Source organism: Ranitomeya variabilis, chromosome 1 (assembly GCF_051348905.1).
Source record: "Ranitomeya variabilis isolate aRanVar5 chromosome 1, aRanVar5.hap1, whole genome shotgun sequence".
NCBI classification, from domain to species: Eukaryota; Metazoa; Chordata; class Amphibia; order Anura; family Dendrobatidae; genus Ranitomeya; species Ranitomeya variabilis.
This window is the reverse complement of record NC_135232.1, coordinates 219,924,110-219,946,364: the sequence shown is the minus strand read 5'-3', so window position 1 is coordinate 219,946,364 and position 22,255 is coordinate 219,924,110. Positions and strand designations below refer to the sequence as shown.

The following is a 22,255-nucleotide window of genomic DNA, read 5'->3' as shown; positions in this document are numbered from 1 at the left end:
ATTAACATCCCAAGGAGGTAAGTGGGGAATTTGAACTGATTCTGATCTCTGGCAGGCTGAAATAAATCTGACTATCCACCTATCACCCGCAACGTTGTGACTATACAAGGCCCCTAGAGCAGAAACTTGTACTTTTAAAGTACTAACTGAAAGGCCTAAATCCCGTCCCCTCTGGAGAAATTCTAAAATAGTAGAGACAGGAATTTCATTCGACAAGGCCGATGGATAGAGACTTAGAAATTTTCTCCACACTCTTACATAGATAAGTAGGAAAAAATCCACTACATCTAACAATAAGGTGTTAATCACTTTATCAGAGAAGCCTCTTAGTTTTAACAGCTGCCTCTCAAATTCCAGGCTGTCAACCGTAGACCCTTCACATGAGGGTGGTTGAAGGGCCCCTGGTAAAGAAGATCCTGATCCTCTGGGAGAATCCATGGATCTGAGATCGACATGGCTGAGTAGGGAAAACCATGGTCTCTTTAGCCAAAATGGAGCAATTCGGATCATATTCGCTCTGTCCTCCCTTATCTTCCTGATTACCGTTGGAAGAAGTATCAATGGAGGAAAAGCATATGCTTTTTGAAATATCCATGGAACCTGGAGGGCATCGAGAATATCGGGATTGTTGGTTCGGAACATTGAAGCAAATCTTTTTAACTGCCTGTTGTCTCTTGTAGCGAAGAGATCTATTTCGGGAATACCCCATTTCACAGTTATCATTTTGAATATTTGGTGATTAAGAACCCACTCCCCTTGGTGGAGGGTATGACGACTGAGGAAGTCTGCTTTTGAATTGTCCACTCCTCTGACATGTAGTGCTGACAGGGACAGAAGATGTTCCTCGGCCATAGTTAGGATGTCGTCGGCTATAGACATGAGAGTTCCCGATCTTGTTCCTCCTTGATGATTGATATAAGCCACCGATGTCATGTTGTCTGACAAAATCCTGGTATGTGTTCCGTGTAGCTGTGGAAGGAATTCACATAGGGCATGATATATAGCTTTTAGCTCTCTTTTATTAGATGAGTCGTCTGACTCTGCAACCGACCATAGACCTTGGACTAACTGATTTCCTAAATGTGCTCTCCAACCACTAGGACTGGCATCAGTAAATATTGTGTTAGAGGGTTTAACTACCCAGGGGACCCCACTAACCAAGTGATTTGGTTCTAACCACCAGGTAAGGGATTGGATTACCTCTCTACAAAGGGAAATCTTACCCTCTAAACGACCCTGTAATTTTACCTCCTCTTGTAAAATTGCATACTGTAAACGCCTGGAATGGAATTGAGCCCATGGGACAGCTGGAATGCATGACGTGAAGGAGCCAAGAAGGGACATGCCTTCTCTTAAAGAAATTAGAGGTTTATCTATCACAGACTGTACCTTATTTCTAATTGTTAATGGTTTAGTTTCTGGAAGAAAACACCTCTGGCTTAGGCTACGTTCACATTTGCGGTCAGCGCCGCAGCGTCGCCGCATGCATCATGCGCCCCTATATTTAACATGGGGGCGCATGGACATGCGTCGCACTTGCGTTTTGCGCCGCATGCGTCACTGCGGCGCACGCGTCACTGCGGCGCACGCGTCCAGGCGCAGAGGACGCAGCAAGTTGCATTTTTGCTGCGTCCAAAATCAATGAAAAAAAGGACGCATGCAGCGCAAAACGTAGCGTTGTGCATGCGTTCACATTTGCGTTGTGCGTTACGTCGCCGACGCTGCGGCGCACAACGCAAATGTGAACGTAGCCTAATAGAGTCTAATATAATACCCAGAAATGTTTGCCGAGTTGTTGGAAATAATCTGGATTTTTCCCAATTTATTAACCACCCTAATCTCTGCAAGGATTAAATCATATCAAATAATCGTTGCCGACATTTTGAAGGAGAATTTCCTACTACTAAAAGGTCATCTAGGTATGGAATTATGAGGGTGTCTTTTAACCTTAGATATGACATTATCTCCAACATTAATTTAGTGAAGACTCGAGCTATTGACAGTCCAAAAGGCATTGCTGTATACTGAAAATGCCGTATACATCCATTCATCACAATCGCCACACGGAGATATTGCTGATGTTCTAAAAAGATTGGTAGATGGTAATACGCATCTTTTAGGTCAAGTACCGTCATAAAACAATGGGGGAACAGAAGTTTTATGGTGGATCGGATAGACGACATTTTAAAGGTTTGATTTTCTAAGAAGATGTTCAACTTTAAGGTTTATAATGGTTCTGAATGATCCATCCGGTTTTGAAATTAAAAATAAAGGGGAATAGAATCCCCTTCCCTCCTGAAGGAATGGAACTTCCACCAAAACTCCCTTGGATAGAAGATTCATTACTTCCTGCTCCAAAGCCTCTTGTTGTAATTGAGACTTCAAAGAAGTCAATAGAAATGAGTCCGGAGGGACTCTGGAAAATTTTAATTTAAGCCAGAGGTTATGAGACTATTTGTCCAAACGTTTGAAGTTATTTCTCGCCATTGATTTGAGAAGGAGGACAATCTACCTCCCACAGGTAGATCTGCACTAATGGGGTTTGTCTTCAGTTTTAAAAGGGCGCTTCCCAAAGAATGCCCCTCTCTGTTTGGTGTCTCTAGTGGCCCAGCGATCTTGGTTTTTAAAATCCTTCTTTTTATTAAACACGGGCTTCCGGAATGCTCTCCTGTAGGACGGAAAGTAATTATTATTAGGGAAGCCCTTCTTTCTTTCTCCCGCTTTGGTAAGGATCTCGTCCAGTTTAGTACCAAACAGGTACTCACCCTGACATGGGAGGCCACATAATTTAGATTTTGTCTGGGGATCTCCTTTCCAGCCCTTAAGCCACAGGGCCCTACGTGCTGCATTCGTTAGTCCTGCTGACTTGGCTACCAAACGTATGGAGTCAGCAGATGAGTCCGCCAGGAAGGCTGTAGCACCCCTAATTAAGGGTATAGAGGATATCAACTTGTCTCTAGAGAGACCACCTTTTAGCCCTTCCTCCAAGTCATTTAACCAGACTAACATGGACCTAGTAGTGCATGTAGCCGGTCTAAAAGCTCCTGTACAAGACTCCCATGCTCTCTTTAAGAGAGAGTCGGCTTTACAGTCCAGTGGGTCTTGCAATGAACCCGAATCTTCCACAGGCAGCAAGGATTTTTTGGATGTGGATGCCACTGCTGCATCTACTTTCGGGGCTTTTGACCATGCTGAGAACTCTTCATCATTGAAGGGATAACGCCTTTTTGAAGATGGTGGTAATCCCCTTTGCCCCTGGTTTTCCCATTCCTTTTTGACTAAATTTTTCACTGCTGCTATTACCGGAAAGGAGGGTCTTTTCCTTTCTGATAGACCAGCAAACATTATGTCTTGCTGTGTTCTAGGGATCTTAGAATCCTCGATGCCAATGGTGTTACAAACGGACTTCACAAGGTTATCAATACTATCCGTGGGAAAGAATGTATCTTGTTCCTCATCTGAGGAAACATATTCCTGGGAAATATCAAGAGTTTCCATTATCTATTTCTGAAGACTGGTCAGATATAGGGGAAACGTATCCCCTTTGTTCTTTAGTATGCGGCACCCTGTCTGAACTACGCAGGGCTCGTAATTCCTCCCTAATCATGTCTCTAATGTCTTCTGATTTTACTGAGGCTTCTTCCCGTAAGGTAGAATCAATGCACGGATTACAAAGCCTCTTTTTGTGACTATCCGGAAGGGGCTGGAGACATAACGCACACTGTTTCGTTTTTCAGTTCTTTTTGCCTAGGGTGTATAGAAGGAGAGGGAACAATAATCAGCTTAATAGGGTAGATGCACACTCACCCCAGTGAAGCTATCTGCCAAGGTACCGGCTGACGAGGAGGAGACTGAGGCACAGGCTGAGGAGTAGCTCGGTCCGACTTTTTCTCCTTGGTGCTTTTCCTAGAAGATCCGCTCTGTTTAGAGCGACTTCTGCTGGCATGGCTGCATGGAGTAGTTGCGGTGACTTCCACGGAAGACATCGCAGGGTCCTGCGCAGAATCCATATTGGACGCCGGAGTATCAGCGCCGGCGTCCTTTTCACATGGGGGCCGCCATCTTCTTCCTGTTGAACCCGGACGTGCTAATCACCTCCGGGTCGCGGCCACCAGTATCAGCGCAGGCGCCGTCTACCTCCATCACCCCGGAAGCTTTCAGCTGCCACTTCTGGGGAAACATGCACTGGAGCCCCACGCTGCCTGTGCACCCGCCGAGGACTGCGCGGTGACACTCACCCCGGCGCTTGCTCCCGCAGAACCTCCGGATGGATTCCTGTGAGCCAGACGTCTCCTCCGTCCTGGGCCTCACTGAGTTCTGCCAGCAGAGGGGGGAAGCTGAACCAGGACCCCCGACGCTGCTTCCAGCTCTGGAGCCCTTGCCGTCCTCAAGGTAAACTGCGCAAGCGGCATCCAGGCTGGGCATCCTCTTCTCTCCAGGCTGGGCATCCTCTTCTCTCCATGGATTCCTGTAGGAACAGGAAACCAAACTGTGGGAGCGAGGGGGACCGCCCCTTTTATCTTTCAGTAGGGTTTCCTGTTCCTAGGGGTGGATCCCCTCTCTCAGTGGGTGCTGTCGTGGCGAAGAGAAAAAAGAGATTCTAGCTAAATATTAAAAATATTTATTAATTCATAATCAATAAAACCATATATAGAAACAACAGAATAAAAAACAGATATAGACCTCCAAAAAGAGGGAGACACTTAGTAAAGCGCAATCTGGACACAATATCCAAGAAGTATCGTTTCACCTTGCGGAGATTGACATGCTAAGCATGCCAAGATGAGGAGACTTAAGGCCCAGTGCTCCTCTGGGAAATAACATCACATTATGCTAGTGCAAAAAAAGGAAGATAGATGCACAAAATAGAATAAAGCTCAATTCTATGAAGAAATGATAGATAGCTGGACGTAATCCAGTTATCATCAATGAGGGGATTAGTAAAGTGCAACAGGAATAAACCAATAGTAATCCCTCATTACAATGAGATCAGGGTAAATCCACAAAGTGTTCAAATATTGCTGACATGAATTTGTGTAATATGAGATGTGCAATATAATAATCATGATGTAAGGGTAAGTTCACACAGGGCGTTTTTTCTGCTTTTTTTTCTGCAGCAAAACCTGATCTTCTTGGCAGGAAAGAAGCTGCGTCAAAAGCGCAGGTTTAGGTGCATTTTTGTTGCGTTTTTTTGTTGCGTATTTGGTGTGGTTTTTTTTTCTCTTTCTCCATGCTAATGTCCTTGGATTTTCAGCAGCAAATAATGATACCTGCATTTTTGCTGCGTTTTTTTCAACACCCATTCAAGTCAATGGGTGAAAAAACGCAGCAAAGCACAAAATACTGATCAAACAAAAAACCATTGTGTGTGCATGAGGTTTCTGAAATCTCATAGGCTTTGCTGGTATTGTAAAAAGCAGCTGAAAATTAGCATAAAAAAGCAAAAAAATGCCCTGTGTGAACTTACCCTAAGAGTTAAGTAAACAATACATTACCTAATGATAGTGAACGTGACCAGATAGAGACCGAAGCAACAACCGTGCCTCCCGACCCCAATGTTGTTTCGCTGATGCTTCTTCCGGACATTTATACACTTTTTGGAGGGGGGGATCCTTTAAATCTTAAAGTAATAAAATAAACTTACATAATCTCCTGTCAAATGTGTCCTTAACAGCTTTATATAAATCGGGGATTATTCAGAGCACCAATAGGTTTGGGCAACTGACTTTGCTTAAGAGCTCAAATGACCAAAACTGTTTAGCAGAAGAAGGAAGCAGGACTCCGGTGTTATTTGGTTACAACATGATGTCTGGGTGCAAACTCCGGTAAGCAGATTTCATTTACGTTTTTTTTCTGAATGCCAGTTCAGACAAGACTGCATTCCTTATTAGGAAATATAACATGGGTTTAAACCATGGAAAATAGTCTAAAATATCGTGCATTCTTCACCCTTAACCTTCGCTCCCCTTCTTCCTAGAGCCATAACTTTTTTATTTTTCCGTCAATATCCCCATGTGAGGGATTGTTTTTTGCGAGACGAGTTGTACTTTTGAACAACACCATTGGTTTTACCATGTCATGTACTCGAAAACGGGAAAAAAATTCTAAGTGCGGTGAAATTGCAAAAAGTGTAATTCCACAACTGTTTTTTGAATTTTTTCACAAAATGCTAAAACTGACCGGCCATTATGATTCTCCAGGTCATTACGAGTTTGTAGATACCAAACATGTATACAGTGCCTACAAGTAGTATTCAACCCCCCCTGCAGATTTAGCAGGTTTACACATTTGGAATTAACTTGGCATTGTGACATTTGGACTGTAGATCAGCCTGGAAGTGTGAAATACACTGCAGCAAAAACGAATGTTATTTCTTTGTTTACTTTTTTTTTTTAAATTGTGAAAAGTTTTTTCAGAGGGTCATTTATTATTCAACCCCTCAACCCACCAGAATTCTGTTTGGTTCCCCTAAAGTATTAAGAAGTAGTTCAGGCACAAAGAACAATGAGCTTCACATGTTTGGATTAATTATCTCTTTTTCCAGCCTTTTCTGACTATTTAAGACCCTCCCCAAACTTGTGAACAGCACTCATACATGGTCAACATGGGAAAGACAAAGGAGCATTCCAAGGCCATCAGAGACAAGATCGTGGAGTGTCACAAGGCTGGCAAGGGGTACAAAACCCTTTCCAAGGAGTTGGGCCTACCTGTCTCCACTGTCTGCAGCATCATCCGGAAGTGGAAGGCTTATGGAACTACTGTTAGCCTTCCACGGCCTGGACAGCCTTTGAAAGTTTCCTCCTGTGCCCAGGCCAGGCTTGTCCGAAGAGTCAAGGCTAACCCAAGGACAACAAGGAAGGAGCTCCGGGAATTTCTCATGGCAGTGGGGACATTGGTTTCAGTCAATACCATAAGTAACGTACTCCACCGCAATGGTCTCTGTTCCAGACAAGCCCGTAAGGTACCTTTACTTTCAAAGCGTCATGTCAAGGCTCGTCTACAGTTTGCTCATGATCACTTGGAGGACTTTGAGACTGACTGGTTCAAGGTTCTCTGGTCTGATGAGACCAAGATCGAGATCTTTGGTGCCAACCACACACGTGACGTTTGGAGACTGGATGGCACTGCATACGACCCCAAGAATACCATCCCTACAGTCAAGCATGGTGGTGGCAGCATCATGCTGTGGGGCTGTTTCTCAGCCAAGGGGCCTGGCCATCTGGTCCGCATCCATGGGAAGATGGATAGCACGGCCTACCTGGAGATTTTGGCCAAGAACCTCCGCTCCTCCATCAAGGATCTTAAGATGGGTCGTCATTTCATCTTCCAACAAGACAACGACCCAAAGCACACAGCCAAGAAAACCAAGGCCTGGTTCAAGAGGCAGAAAATCAAGGTGTTGCAGTGGCCTAGTCAGTCTCCTGACCTTAACCCAATTGAAAACTTGTGGAAGGAGCTCAAGATTAAAGTCCACATGAGACACCCAAAGAACCTAGATAACTTGGAGAAGATCTGCATGGAGGAGTGGGCCAAGATAACTCCAGAGACCTGTGCCGGCCTGATCAGGTCTTATAAAAGACGATTATTAGCTGTAATTGCAAACAAAGGTTATTCCACAAAATATTAAACCTAGGGGTTGAATGATAATTGACACACACTTTTATGTTTAAAATTTATAAAAATTTAACTGAGCAACATAACTTTTTGGTTTGTAAGATTTATGCATCTGTTAATAAATCCTGCTCTTGTTTGAAGGCTCTAACTTATTTGCATCTTATTAAACCTGCTAAATCTGCAGGGGGTTGAATACTACTTGTAGGCATTGTAGGTTGTTTATTTAAATGGTGAAAAAAATAAAAGTTGACAAAAAAATTTGCGGCATTTTCGGAGACCCGTAGCATCTCCATTTTTTTGTGATCTGGGACTGGGTGACTGCTTAATTTTTTCATGCCAAGCTGACATTTTTAATGATCCCATTTTGGTGTGGATATGATCTTTTGATCGCCCGTTATTGCATTTCAATGTAATGTTGCGGCGACCAATAAAATGTAACCGATTGGAATAATTCTTGTATCTTGGTAGATTCTGAATGCGGCGATACCAAATGTGTATTTTTTATTTATTTATTTGAATGGGGGGTGTTTTGAACTTTTTATATATTTTTTTTAAATATTAAAAAAAAATTTTTTTTTTTTTACTTTTCACTTGCTTCAATAGTCTCCATGGGAGACTAGAAAATGCGATAATCCAATCGCCTCTGCTACAGACAGGCGATTATCAGATCACCTGTGTGTAGCAGAAATGCTCATAGCAATCCAGCAATGACAACCACAGGAGTCTCTTGCAGACCCTGAGTTGTCATGGCGACCCATGGTCATGTGACATGGGCGCCGATGGGTGGAAATAGTGACACGCTTCCCGGTCAATCACATTAAATGCTGAGATTGACAGCGGCATTTAACAGGTTAACGGCCGCTGGTGGATCGTGAATCCACCTGTGGCTGTTAGGGGCACATGTCAGCTGTTCAAAATAGCTGACATGTGCCGGAAAAGAAGCTGACTCAGGGCCGGAGCCCACATCAAAGGGAGGGACACGACATGCGCTGTACATGTACGGCACATGTCGCGAAGGAGTTAAAAATGGCAGCACAAATCAATCTTTTACCACTTAAATTGATTTTATTTTTTAATTTAAGTTTGGTATTGTTGTAATCATAATGACCTGGAGAAGCATGTTTCTAGGGAATCTTTTACCATTCAATTAATACTTTGAAGCCAAAACCCCAAAAGCAATGTTTTTTTTCACCGTTTCATCCTACTTTAAATTTTTCCCGTTATCGAGTGCATTGAATGTTAAAATGGATGACGTCATTCAAAATTACAACTCGCCCTACAAAAAAACAAGACCTCATATAGCTATGTCAATGGAAAAAATGAAAAAGCTATGGCTCTTGGAAGGAGAGGTGGGAAAAATGCAAATATAAAAATGAACATTGACTGTGGCGGCCAGGGGTTTAAGGATATTAAAATTGCCACACACAATCCCGCCCCCACCACATAACCACACACAGTCCCGCCCCTCCCCACATGACCACACAATACCGCCCCCCCACCACATTACCACACATAATCCCGCCCCCACCCCATTATTACACACAATCCCGCCCCCACCACATTACCACACATAATCCCGCCCCCACCCCATTATTACACACAATCCCGCCCCCACCACATTACCACACATAATCCTGCCCCCACCACATTACCACACATAATCCCACCCCCCCAGCACATCACCACACATAATACCGACCCCCCCACCACATTACCACACACATCCCGCCCCCACATTACCACAAATAATCCCACCCCCCACCATATTACCACACATAATCCCGCCCCCCCACCACACTACCACACGAGGCTCCATCCTCACGCATTACCACATGAGGCTGCGTCCCCACACATTACCACACGAGGCTCTGTCCCCACACATTACCACACAAATCCAGTTTGCTTTTGATTTTACACTGTGAATAAAATGTATTAGTATTATTCTGATTTTTAATTATTATTATTAACTTCATTTTAAGTTAATTTACCACCTGCGTAAGCGTTATTGAATGTTGTCATTATTTACTTTAGTTTAATCACCAGCAGCGTTAATTAGATAGCAATGAGCATGCCGAGCGTTAGCTGGCTGGAAACAGCTAGTATGATATAAAACACAATGCAAATCATCCATCTAAAATGTACCACAATACAGTACATAAAGTACAATGTGTCAAAGAAATCTCAGAAGCTTTCTATCATATAAAGTGACAAAGGCCAGATTTGAGAATTTGAGCTGGTCAGGAAGCTAAAAACTGGCACCAGCAGGAAAGGGTTAAATATTCTTTGATTAAACAAATGAGTGGTTAAATATTCATTGATTAATAGGAAAAAATGACTATAGAGCACAGGGTGCTTTGATTCACGTGGAAAAAACTTACACATCAGTTGCTTAAAAAAAAATGGTTCCAAATTTGACTGAAATGTTGGTTTCCTCCATAGAGTCAATTATACTAGTGATGGATTTTGTAAGTTTGCTGGGGCCGCTATTCTAAATGTGCTACAAGGACAGCAGTTTCCAAGCTATGTGGCCCAGTTTGGGAATTCTCAGCCAGAAAATATATTAGACTGGGTACCAATTAATGTCATTACTACGGATCAAGTTGAAGTTCAGGTAATCTCCCCGTTTATCAAATGGTAGTGAAAAGCACATGATGAAAATATGGAAGTTTTATTACTAACATTACTATTTTTTAAACCATTTCTATTATATAAAGCTAAGGCTATGTATACACTGCATCTTTTAGACACTGCCAGGACCACCAAGTTTTCCCAGCTGTTAATTTTCCTGAAGTAGCTTTGCCATCTTTCTTGCAGAGGCCCTTACTCTGTACTGTGAAGAATGAACATGTCACTCCTTTGAATCGCTTCAGGGTTTCCAAACATAGGAGACCTTAGAATACAATACAAATCCGACAAATAGAATTCGGATTTCATAAGATTCAGTCAACTCTATTTAGAACACAACACTGGAAAATAAAAGTATTATTCACACTTGCCTATGAAAATATGCATGCATAAGCCCTCAGGAGTAGGGTTTTGCTGAGTAGAGGATGCCGCATGTGGGGTCAGTGGTGGAGGCTCAACAGTGTGTGAAAGCTTTGGTTGTTGTGGTAACAAGCCATACGTGCGGGCATCTCGTGTGGGAGTTCTTTTTCACTTTGCCACTAAATGCCTCTTCAGCAGCATTCAAGCTCTGCAAAAGTAATATAAACTGTGGATGCCCCAGCTCATATAGAAAATGAACTACGTTACTCCCATCAGCACATGACCTGCTCATTTGGGCAAATCAAGCCGGCCAACAAACCGATCAAGCCTCAAGTTGTCGCTCTTTCCCCTTCTCCACTTGCTCATGTTTGTCAGACAGTCCTCACCCTCTATTAGTACCTAGTCAGTGTCATCATCACCATCATCCAGGACTACTGCTTGTAGTCTTCAGAGCACACAACCTTAGCCTTCTCTATTGCATCAGCAGATCTTTAAGGCCGGAGACACACTGGTGCGAGATATGGCCGAGTCTCGCTGGTTAAAAGCAAGCTGTGGCACCTGCATTCCGGAGCTGAGCGTGCAGCTCCATGTATTGCTATGGAGCCGCACGCTCCGCTCCGGAGTGCAGGTGCCACAGCTTGCTTTTAACCAGCGAGACTCGGCCGTCTCTCGCACCAGTGTGTCTCCGGCCTAACCCTGATTGTGTCTAGGAAGCAGGTGAATTCTCCCAGTCATCTGATTTGTGCCAAGTAAACACTCTCCTGATCATGTTGCTTGTGGTGCAGTCTCTGCCATACCATCTTATAGATTTGGCTGTCTTTCAAGATATTTCATGCACTTTACCTCCCTGGAAGACCCTAAGCTGCCATTATTTTGGTGGTACCCACTCTGCTCTCACATACAGGAGAATGTAGGCCTCGTTAATTGTCTTTGCGCTCCAAAGTGCACTTCACTATAGACACTTAACAGTAACCCTGGGCAGGGACAATACATGATTTTTCAAGGCCCACTGGGTGAATGTGATGCAGCAACGCAAGCAGGACAGGTGGCTAAGCCTGAGTGACTGAGAACTATGCTCGTTTCCACTAGCATTTATCTGTCTCATCTTCTCAACAGACATGGCACCATCGACAACAGCAACAGGGCACCGCATTGAATCCACAATCTACCCTAATTCTTTTAATTCTAGGTAAACTGCTGCTAAGCAGTTTTACAACTTGAAAGCAGTTGAGAACAGTCATACATCATACGCACCCTCCTGGCTTTGCAAGAGCAGAATGTTCTGTCCTTTTGCAGCCTCATTTGCAACATTGAAATTTGGTGACTGAATACGTCATGTAGTAGTGAAACTTGAGCGTGGGTTACTTGCCATTATCTGCTAATGAGGGTCATGTATTGCCCACTGAAGCACTTCCAAAAGGCAACATTTGTCAGTAGGGACAACTGTGGATTCATCTAGGTTATTCCGCTCATATTTATCTTAAAATATAAATAAATCACCAGAGTGTGGTCTTCTACACAGTTTTGCCACCACTGCTGATGGACTATGCCTAGGCAGACATCTGCACCTTATCCATCATGTCATCTATACTCACTGCCCTACTTCTCTTTTCCTGGTCTGTAGAGCTATACTGTATTGCTGGTAAGCATACTTTCTTCACGGCTAAAAAGTATGAAACTGCTCCCAAAATGGCAATCTTTTTTTTTTTTTCTTTACAGGGTTGTTGACAAGCCATTGCATCTCAACTTTCAAAATACCTAACCTATTCAATAGATAAAAAGGGATAATTTTTAGACATCTTTTGAAAAAAAAAAAAAAAATTTGCAGTTGTTTTTAGTCATTTTGAGACTAGTTGCAGATCCCAGAAATTGGATTTTTTTCAATCCTAGTTGAGAGCTTTGTTAATTTCTAAGCAACACACCTGTTTCTGCTCTCCAAAGTGATAGATTTTTCACAAGCCGTCAAAAGTATCGCTTCTTCATTTAGCACCACAAAGCTCTTGATGCTCGCCCAACCAAAAAAAAAACAACCTTCTAGATGCACTGCATCTGTATGAAAATACCAGTAAGGCAGACATCTGCCTCCAAAAAGCATGATGGTTAAAAAAAACAAAAAAACTATGTAAAGTGTAGTTGCCACTCACTATATAAATGATTTTATAAATGATAGTCGCTGCACAGTGCTTCTGATTGGTGGGAGTCTTAGGACCCAGAAACCCACCAGTCAAAATAATGCTTTCAAGTCCGCTGCTCCTGTGTGAGCAGCTCAACAGTAAGTCTTTGGGTCCACAAATTCACTGTCTCCGAGCAGTTTACAGACCCATAGATGGCTCTGTACGCGCAGCAAATGCAGAGCAGTATTTTGACTGGTTCGGGTCCTGTAACACCCACTGATCAGCAGGACTGTGCAGCACATGTCATATATAAAAACTTTTATATAGTGACAGCTAAACATTTAGGCTGCTTAAAGGGCATTACCTCAGTATTGTGAAATTGGCTGTTTATTACCAGTGGTTACCATCAGTGGCGTAACTACAAAGTTATGGGCCCCGGTGCGAACTTCCAAATGGGGCCCCCCCCGCCATAAAATTCAATGTAAGCCCCATAGAATACAATGCAGCCCCCCTCATAGTATAATGCAGCCCCTCCATACAGGGGCAGTGACAAAGACACGAGCAAATGGTGACGAGGGGGCAGAGGAGAGGGAACAAGGGGGCAAGGAAGACAGGCACTAGGGGACACATGGGGGCTAGGAGGCAGGGGAGAAGGATACAAGGAGTCTAGTGGGCAAGGGAGACTGACACAAGTGGGCAAGGGAGACTGACACAAAGGGCACACGGGGACTAGTGGACAAGAGAGACTGGCACACGGGGACACTGACTAGTGGGCAAGGGAGACTGACACACGGGGAATAGTGGGCAAGGGAGACTGATACAAGGGGACTAGTGGGCAATGGAGACTGACACACGGGGACAAGGGACAAGCACAAGGGGACAAGGGAGACAGGCACAAGGGGACACATAGGGACTAGTGAGCAAGAGACTGACACAAGGGAACAAGGGATACAAGCACAAGGGGACACACAGGGACAAGTGGGAAAGGGAGACTGACACACAGGGACTAGTGGGCAAAGGAGACTGACACAAGCACAAGGGGACAAAGGAGACTGACAAGCACAAGGGGACATAGGAGACAGGCACATGGGGACACACAGGGACTAATGGGCAAGGGAGACTGGCACACGGGGACACAAGCATAAGGGAGACAGGCTCAAGGGGACACACAGGGACTAATGGGCAAGGGAGACTGGCACACGGGGACAAGGGACACAAGCATAAGGGGACAAGGGAGACAGGCACATGGGGACACAAGCATAAGGGAGACAGGCTCAAGGGGACTCACGGCCCCCTGACCTGCCAGAGCCGCTTGCAGCTGCGACCGTAGTAGTTACGCCGCTGCCTCACACACACACATACTACAGATATCACACATACACACTACAGATATCACACACACACATCATACTACAGATATCACACACACATCATATTACAGATATCACACACATACTAGTTATCACACACACACACACTACAGATATCACACACACACACAGACATACTACAGATATCACACACACACATCATACTACAGATATCACACACACACACTACAGATAACACACACACACACTACAGATATCACACACACATCATACTACAGATATCACACACATACTACAGTTATCACACACACACACACACACACACACACACACACACACCAGAGATACCAGCTCATATACACAACTCACAATCTCCTCTCTGGTACAGGGGTGGCTGATGTAAACCGGCTGCAGCTCCTCAGCTTCTCCTGACTAAGGCTAGTTTCACACTAGCGTCGGGAACAACCCGTCGCTGTGCGTCGGGCCGACGTTCCCGACGCTAGTGTGGTCTCCGCCGCACAACGGGGGCAGCGGATGCATTTTTCCCACGCATCCGCTGCCCCATTGTGAGGTGCGGGGGAGTGCGGGGAGGTGGGGGCGGAGTTCCGGCCGCGCATGCGCGGTCGGAAAAAGTGGACCGTCGGGAGCAAAAAACGTTACATGTAAGGTTTTTTTCTCCCAACGGTCCACTACCACACGCCCAAGCGTCGCAAAACGGACGCGACGTTTGGCAATGTGTCGCAAATGCGTTGCTAATGTTAGTCTATGACGAAAAAACGTATCCAGCAAGAACTTTTGCTGGATGCGTATTTTCGGCAAAACGACGCATTTGCGACGTATTGCAGTTAACGCTAGTGTGAAACTAGCCTAAAGCGGCTCTGTCCCGCACCTCCCCCCTGCTCTCGCCTTCTGTCCTGGGGTTATTTTGGCTTTCTCTTAAAGGGAACCTGTCACCCCGTTTTTTCCGTATGAGATAAAAATACTGTTAAATAGGGCCTGAGCTGTGCATTGCAATAGTGTATTTTGTGGACCCCGATTCCCCACCTATGCTGCCGAAATACATTACCAAAGTAGTCGTTTTCGCCTGTCAATCAGGCTGGTCTGGTCAGATGGGCGTGGTGTCTTCCCCCAGATCTTGCTTAGTTTTCCGTTGGTGGCGTAGTGGTGTGTGCATGCCCAAGGTCCCGAATCCACTGCACAGGGGAGTGAAAATAGCGTGATGTGCGACATTTCATTGGTGATCGGTGGGGGCGGCCATCTTCCTTTGGCCGCGCGTGCGCAGAAGCGGCGCTCTGCTGGCCGCGGCTTCAGGAAAATGGCCGCAGGATGCCGCGCGTGCCCAGATGGAGATCGCGGCGGCCATTTTCCTGAAGCAGAGATGCGACACCTCGTACACACCCGACTCCGCTCCGTACACCCCCGACTCCGCTCCGTACACCTCATACACACACGGCTCCGCTCCGTACACCTCGTACACACACGGCTCCGCTCCGTACACCTCGTACACACACGGCTCCGCTCCGTACACCTCGTACACACACGGCTCCGCTCCGTACACCTCGTACACACCCGGCTCCGCTCCGTACACCTCGTACACACCCGGCTCCGCTCCGTACACCTCGTACACACCCGGCTCCGCTCCGTACACCTCGTACACACCCGGCTCCGCTCCGTACACCTCGTACACACCCGGCTCTGCTCCGTACACCTCATGCACACCCGGCTTCTGCTCCGTACACCTCATGCACACCCGGCTCTGCTCCGTACACCCGGCTCTGCTCCGTACACCTCATGCACACCCGGCTCTGCTCCGTACACCCGGCTCTGCTCCGTACACCTCATACACACCCGGCTCCGCTCCGTACACCTCATACACACCCGGCTCTGCTCCGTACACCTCATACACACCCGGCTCCGCTCCGTACACCTCATACACACCCGGCTCTGCTCCGTACACCTCATGCACACCCAGCTCTGCTCCGTACACCTCATGCACACCCGGCTCCGCTCCGTACACCTCATGCACACCCGGCTCTGCTCCGTACACCTCATGCACACCCAGCTCTGCTCCGTACACCTCATACACACCCGGCTCCGCTCCGTACACCTCATGCACACCCGGCTCCGCTCCGTACACCTCATGCACACCCGGCTCCGCTCCGTACACCTCATACACACCCGGCTCCGCTCCGTACACCTCATGCACACCCGGCTCTGCTCCGTACACCTCATACACACCCGGCTCCACTCTGTACACCTCATACACACACTGCTCTGCTACATCCACCCAAACCCCTCCTGACCTCACACAAAAGCTTACCCTCCTCCAGCATGATGACAAACAGCACTGCACTACTGTCCTGCACTACACGGAAGCCCTTGATCATGTGACTCCAACTCCTCCCCTCCTGTGACCTCATCACAGGTCCTGTGCGCACAGAGCAGTGGCAGCTATAGTATTGGTGTGCGGCTCTCTGCGGTGGAGGGGCTCTGCTGCGGGTCAAGTGCAGTCCCACCCGTGATCGCGAGTGCACGCGCAGCAGGGCCTGTAAGGAAGAATTATTTAAAGGGCCGGCGGCCCATTTTGTAGCTTAGAGTTCTTAGGAGCCCGCCCAGTCTGCTGGACTGGGTGGGCCCCTAAGCACTGCGGGCCCCGTCGCAATTGCGACCCCTGCGACCGCGGTAGTTACGCCCCTGGTTACCATCCATTATCTGCTAGCCAGATATCTGAGGTCATTCGTATTTTGCTAAAGCTGGGCTTGCATTAAAGAGCTAAAAAAAGGGGTTTCAGTGCAGTCGTAAGAGACAGTGTATTATAACATTTTGTTCTTAATTTCAAGGGTTTATGCACAATCCCAGTTTCTTTAAAGTTGGAAGTTGGATGGACAAAGTTTGGCTCTTTGGAAAACCCACAGGCTCAGATTGTGAGTGTGGAGAAGAGCATTGCCTATTCTTCTTTCCCAGTAAGTAGTTATTTTTAGGTACAGTAGAAACCTCCTGCAGGATTATCTAAAGCAGGGGTCCCCAACTCCAGTCCTCAAGGCCCATCAACCGGTCATGTTTTCAGGATTTCCTTAGTCTTGCCCAGGTGATAATTGCATCACCTGTGCAATACAAAGGAAATCCTGAAAACATGATCTGTTGGTGGGCCTTGAGGACTGGAGTTGGGGAACACTGATCTAAAGCTATAAATTTATTGGTACTATTTTTTTGTATACATATTAGATTTGAGCATAACCACTAAAATATTTAATTCATAGGTATAGTAAAAAAAATATTTTTAGGACCATGTAACCATACAGTGCATTTTGATTACAGAATAATCTGGAAGGTACAAGATTTATACAAATTGCTTCCTCGGTGACATTCTTTGATTTGTCACAGCCGGCAAGTCCTGGCTACAAAGCTCGACCTACCATTGATGCTAAATTGCCCTTTGATTTCTTCCACCCATTTCTATAAAAGCACAGGTAAAACATTACTTGGTTATCTGGCTTATGGAGTCAAATATTTATGAAGTTCTGTAAATGATTGGGCAGCTCGATGCCTTCTGTTTGGTGTGTGCATTTAATAACTTAAAGGGAGCCTTTCAGGTCCCCCATGCCCTCCAACCCAGCAGCATTTGTATATGTATTAAGAACCAGCCCTTTATAATGTTAGTCACTTAAATCGGTGTTTAAAAAAAGTATTTCAGCTCAGTTTCTTATGTTAATTAGTCCTTTGACTGGTCGATGAGGCACTTGTTTTCCCAGACTAGTCTGCCCTCTCTGCATGTTATCATGCCTCTGTGGGCGTGATACACGGATATTACTTACCGGTGATGGGTTTTTTCATAACCCATGACGGCACCACGAGAGAGGGGGATCTTCCCCCTTCAAGGACAGGAAATCTTAAAGATAAAAAGGGCGGCTCCTCTCTCCACATCAGTTGGTTTACAGAGCACGAGAGGAAACTCCCAGGTTATTGTACACAAATCATATACCTATATTCTTACTCATCCTCAACCACCAACACCACAAAGGGTGTATGAACAAAACCAAGATCCACCGATCAAAAGAGTGATTAAACAGGGAGGGAATATAAGGGTGCCGTCATGGGTTACTAAAAAAAACATTAAAGGTAAGTAATATCAGTGTTTTTCAGTCACCCATGACGACAACACGAGAGAATTTCAGAGACTTATTATCTTCGGGAGGGACCACATATTGTAGAACCGTTCTCCCGAATGTGAGGTCAGAAGAAGCAGACAAATCCAGTCTATAGAAGATAGATGGAGAGGACCATGTGGCTGCCTTACAAATTTGGTCGATGGAGACATCTGCTTTCTCCTCCCAGGATGCCACCATGACTCTTGTAGAATGGGCTTTCAGACCTTCAGGAATGGCCCTTCCTGCACTAACATATAAGCTAACTTGATAGCCTCCCTGACCCATCGCTAAGCTTTGTGTAAATACCTTAAGGCCTTTCCTAGACCCCTGGAAGGATAAAAACCGGGCCCTCTGTTTCCTCCAAGGTTCTGTCACCTAAATACCGCAGCAAGCACCTTCTAACATCTAGGGTGTGTAATTTCTCCTTTATGGTTGCTGAGGCTGGAACAAAAATATGGTAATACTATTTCCTGTGCTCTGTGAAATTTTGTAAACACCTTATGGAGATATGCCAGGTCTAATCGTAAAACCACCCTATCTTCCAGGACCTGAGTGTAAGAGGGATCTGCTGATCAAGCCTGTATGTCGCTCATCCTGGGGGCTGATGTAAGGGCCACCAGCAGGGATGTTTTTTTTAGTGAGAATTTTTTCCGAGGCAGAATGTGAAGGCTAAAAGGGGCTCGGTCAGCGCAGTCAACACTAAATTTAGATCTCATTGAGGGGTTCTAAAGGTAGGGACCGATCTGTCTCTACTACAGGCTTTGATGCACCTGGCAATCTGTTATCCACTAGGTCACAACTGTATAGTGCCCCTAGGGCTGAGACGTGCACTTTAAAGGTGCTAACAGGCAGAGTTCTAGCCCCCCCTGAAGGAACTCCAGTATAGATGTTTAAGGGACTTCTCCCAGCCTCAACCCTGAAAAGGATAGGAGCTTCCTCCAGGTCCTCCAATATATCCTAGTGGTTACCAGCTTCCTGCTACTAAGAAGGGTAGAAATTAATTCAGCCGAGAAACCCTTTCCCTCTAAAATTGACCTCTCAAATTCCAGGCTGTTAAATGCAGCCCGGACACTTAAGGATGGAGAAAAGACCCTTGGGATAGAAGATCCTGGTCTTCCAAGAGAAGCCACGGATCCAATATTGACATTGTCCTCAGCCAGTAAAACCAAGGTCTTTTTGACCAAAAGGGGGCTATCAGGATAACTCTTGCCCTCTCCTCTGATCTTCTTCAAGACTGACGGGATGAGGTACAGCGGGGGAAAAAGCATAGAGCAGAATTTTTGGACCTTGCTGTTGTCCTTGGAGGCGAAAAGATTTATGTGAGGAAGACCCCATATGTCCACAATCTGATTGAACACAGAATCTATCACGAAGAGCATTTGGATTCCCAGGTGTCCATACCGAAAGAGTTCCTGGAGAAGGGCGAGCCGAGTCCTGAAATATAGGATAGGAAATACTACTTTTTCTCAGAAAACATGGAGGAACTCCTCACAGCCGTGAGGAGAATCATGGAGGTGGAAGAAGAAAGACCTGCACGTACAGTGCAGGAGGAAATGTTCGGAGGTCTTCAATTAAAAAGAAAGCTGGTATTCCCGAAACATAAAAACATCAGTGAGCTGGTTCTGGAAGAATGAGATGCTCCAGAAAGAGGCTTAAGCACCCCCTCAGTTGAAAGACAGATTTCCAGTAGATGAGGAGACTGCAGAATGCTGGTCCAAGGTGCCTAAGGAAAAAGGTTCAAAGTTGCCCAGGTTGCCAAGAAAACTACCTTGCAATTTGAGAAATCATCCCAGTTAACCCCTTACCGACCTCCGACGTACTATTACTGCGGAGGTCGGATCCCCTGCTTTGATGTGGGCTCCAGTGCTGAGCCCACTCCCAAGCCGGGACATGTCAGCTGTCCTGAACAGCTGACATGTGCCCGCAATAGCAGCGGGTAAAATCACGATTCACCCGCCGCTATTAACTAGTTAAATGCCGCTGTCAAATGCTGACAGCGGCATTTAACCGACGCTTCTGTCCGCGCGGCCGGAAAGGAGCGCATCGCCGACCTACATCACATGATCAATGACATGATCGTCACATGCGTCTGCATAGCAACCAGAGGTCTCCTTGAGACCTCTATGGTTGCTGATGCCGGATTGCTATGAGCGCCACCCTGTGGTCGGTGCTCATAGCAAGCCTGCAGTTCAGCTACATAGAAGCGATCTGATGATGAAAAACAATGATGTCCTTGAAAAGTGCAACTTGTCCCGCAAAAAACAAGCCCTCACATGGCCATATTGATGGAAAAATAAAAAAGTTATGGCTCTGGGAAGGAGGGGAGCGAAAAACGAGAATGCAAAAATGGAAAAGGGCAAGGTCGTGAAGGGGTTAAAGGATCCCCTAGAGTGCAAGATAGAAGGCCACCTCAGAAAATCCTGGGAGACGTCAGCAGCACTACAAAACACAAATGCGTTCTTCTAGCTGTCCAAACCAGCAAGACATTGACCTGGCTTTGGCTGTAGAGAACACCTGGCGGCAGGGACTCCCAGAGAGGAGATGCTTGCCTCACTAGTGCTTCTCTGGAATGCTACAGCCTTCTAGGTGAACACCTCTGCAGAATCCCTCAGAGAAACGGCAAGATCATCAGCCCTATCCAACTCTATGAGACAGGCTCTTTGGCTGAAGTCATGGAGTGGTGGTGTAGCATTTAAAGGGAATGGAACACAGCAGCTTGATTTTAAGAGGAAATATATGTTCTGGCCAGCTCTGGATGACTTGTTGGAGAAGGCTTCGGACAAGAAAAAAAATATAAAACATTTCAAGCCAAAAAGTTCCAGAAAGAGGTCCTTTCGGCCCCCTCGGGAGCAACCTTCCTATTACAATGGTAAAGGAAAGACAGAAAGGTGGAGCTACCCCAAAGGCTGCCAGGGCAAAAATTTATTTCTCTCCCAGGGCCAGCGTCAAAACAAACCATGACATTCAAGGGGGGAGTAGGTAGTCGCATCTCACATTAGCTTCTACAATGGCAAGTGTGCACCAGCCTGTGGGTCCTAGAATCCATAAAAGAAGGGGTGAAGATGGCGTTTACCTCCTACCCTCCACAGAGAGTAAGAACAACAACTCTGTTCAGGCACTCCAGGATGCCCTGAATTAAGGTCTAAGGAACCTTGCTGGCCTCAGGGGCAGTTTCACTTGTCCCGGAGATTAAGAACAGGGGTCACTACTCCTGTCTCTTCTTAATTAGAAAACCAAGTGGATCCTAGAGTATCATAATATATTTGAAGCCACTGAACCAATATATCAAATACAGAAGATTCAAGATGGAGTTCATTAGTTCAGCAGTTCCCCCTTATAGGGAAGGAATTTGCCATGGCGACAATCGTCCTGCAGGACGCATACTATGTCCCGATTCATCCCAGCTATTGGAAATTCCTGAGATTTGCAGTTGCCCAAGGGAGCCATATAACACATTATCAATTCAACGTGCTCCCATTCGTAATATCTTTGGCACCCTGAATATTCACGAAGATTTTGGCAGAGGTCATAGTTCACATCAGAAGTCGACAGATCTGCATTATTCCATATCGAGACGACTTTCTTCAGTACTGTGATTGCAGGAGCATATGCAGACAACTCAGATTCTGACATTTCTGGGGTGGCTGATAAATCATAATTCAGATATGATCCCTTGCACAAAAAAAATTAAAAAAAAAAGACGTTCTCAGGAGCAAACATCCTTCTTGCCAAACAGAAGCAGATCCAGCTCAGAGCAAAGATCAACATCCTGCAGAGCAGAAAGTCGGTCTCTGAGATCCGCCATGTCAGTCCTTGGTTTGATGACATCCTGCATCCAGTCAGTAGCCTGGGCCCAGGCACACATCAGGGACTTCCAAAGTTATATTCTGCCAGAGTGGGATGGATCCCCCAGATCGCTGAACAAGAAAAATGTCAATACCTAACTGGATAAACATCAGTTTTTCTTAGGTTGTTCCACCAAGACAATGAACATGGGAGTTCCTTGGATCCAGGTCCAACTGATCATCATAGAAGTGGATGCCTGCAAGAGAGGATGGGGTGC

The 22,255-nt window shown here is 45.8% G+C and overlaps 1 protein-coding gene across 1 annotated transcript in view; it reads left to right on the top strand.

The window, feature by feature from the left end:
• Positions 1-22,255, top strand: part of TCTN1 (tectonic family member 1) — a 68,644-nt gene that overhangs the window by 42,017 nt on the left and 4,372 nt on the right. Inside the window, exons 11-14 of the mRNA XM_077292787.1 lie at positions 5,687-5,825; positions 10,054-10,225; positions 16,885-17,007; positions 17,363-17,514. Coding sequence (XP_077148902.1) covers positions 5,687-5,825; positions 10,054-10,225; positions 16,885-17,007; positions 17,363-17,506 — 578 coding nt within the window. The 3' untranslated portion in view covers positions 17,507-17,514. The remainder of the gene's footprint in view (positions 1-5,686; positions 5,826-10,053; positions 10,226-16,884; positions 17,008-17,362; positions 17,515-22,255) is intronic.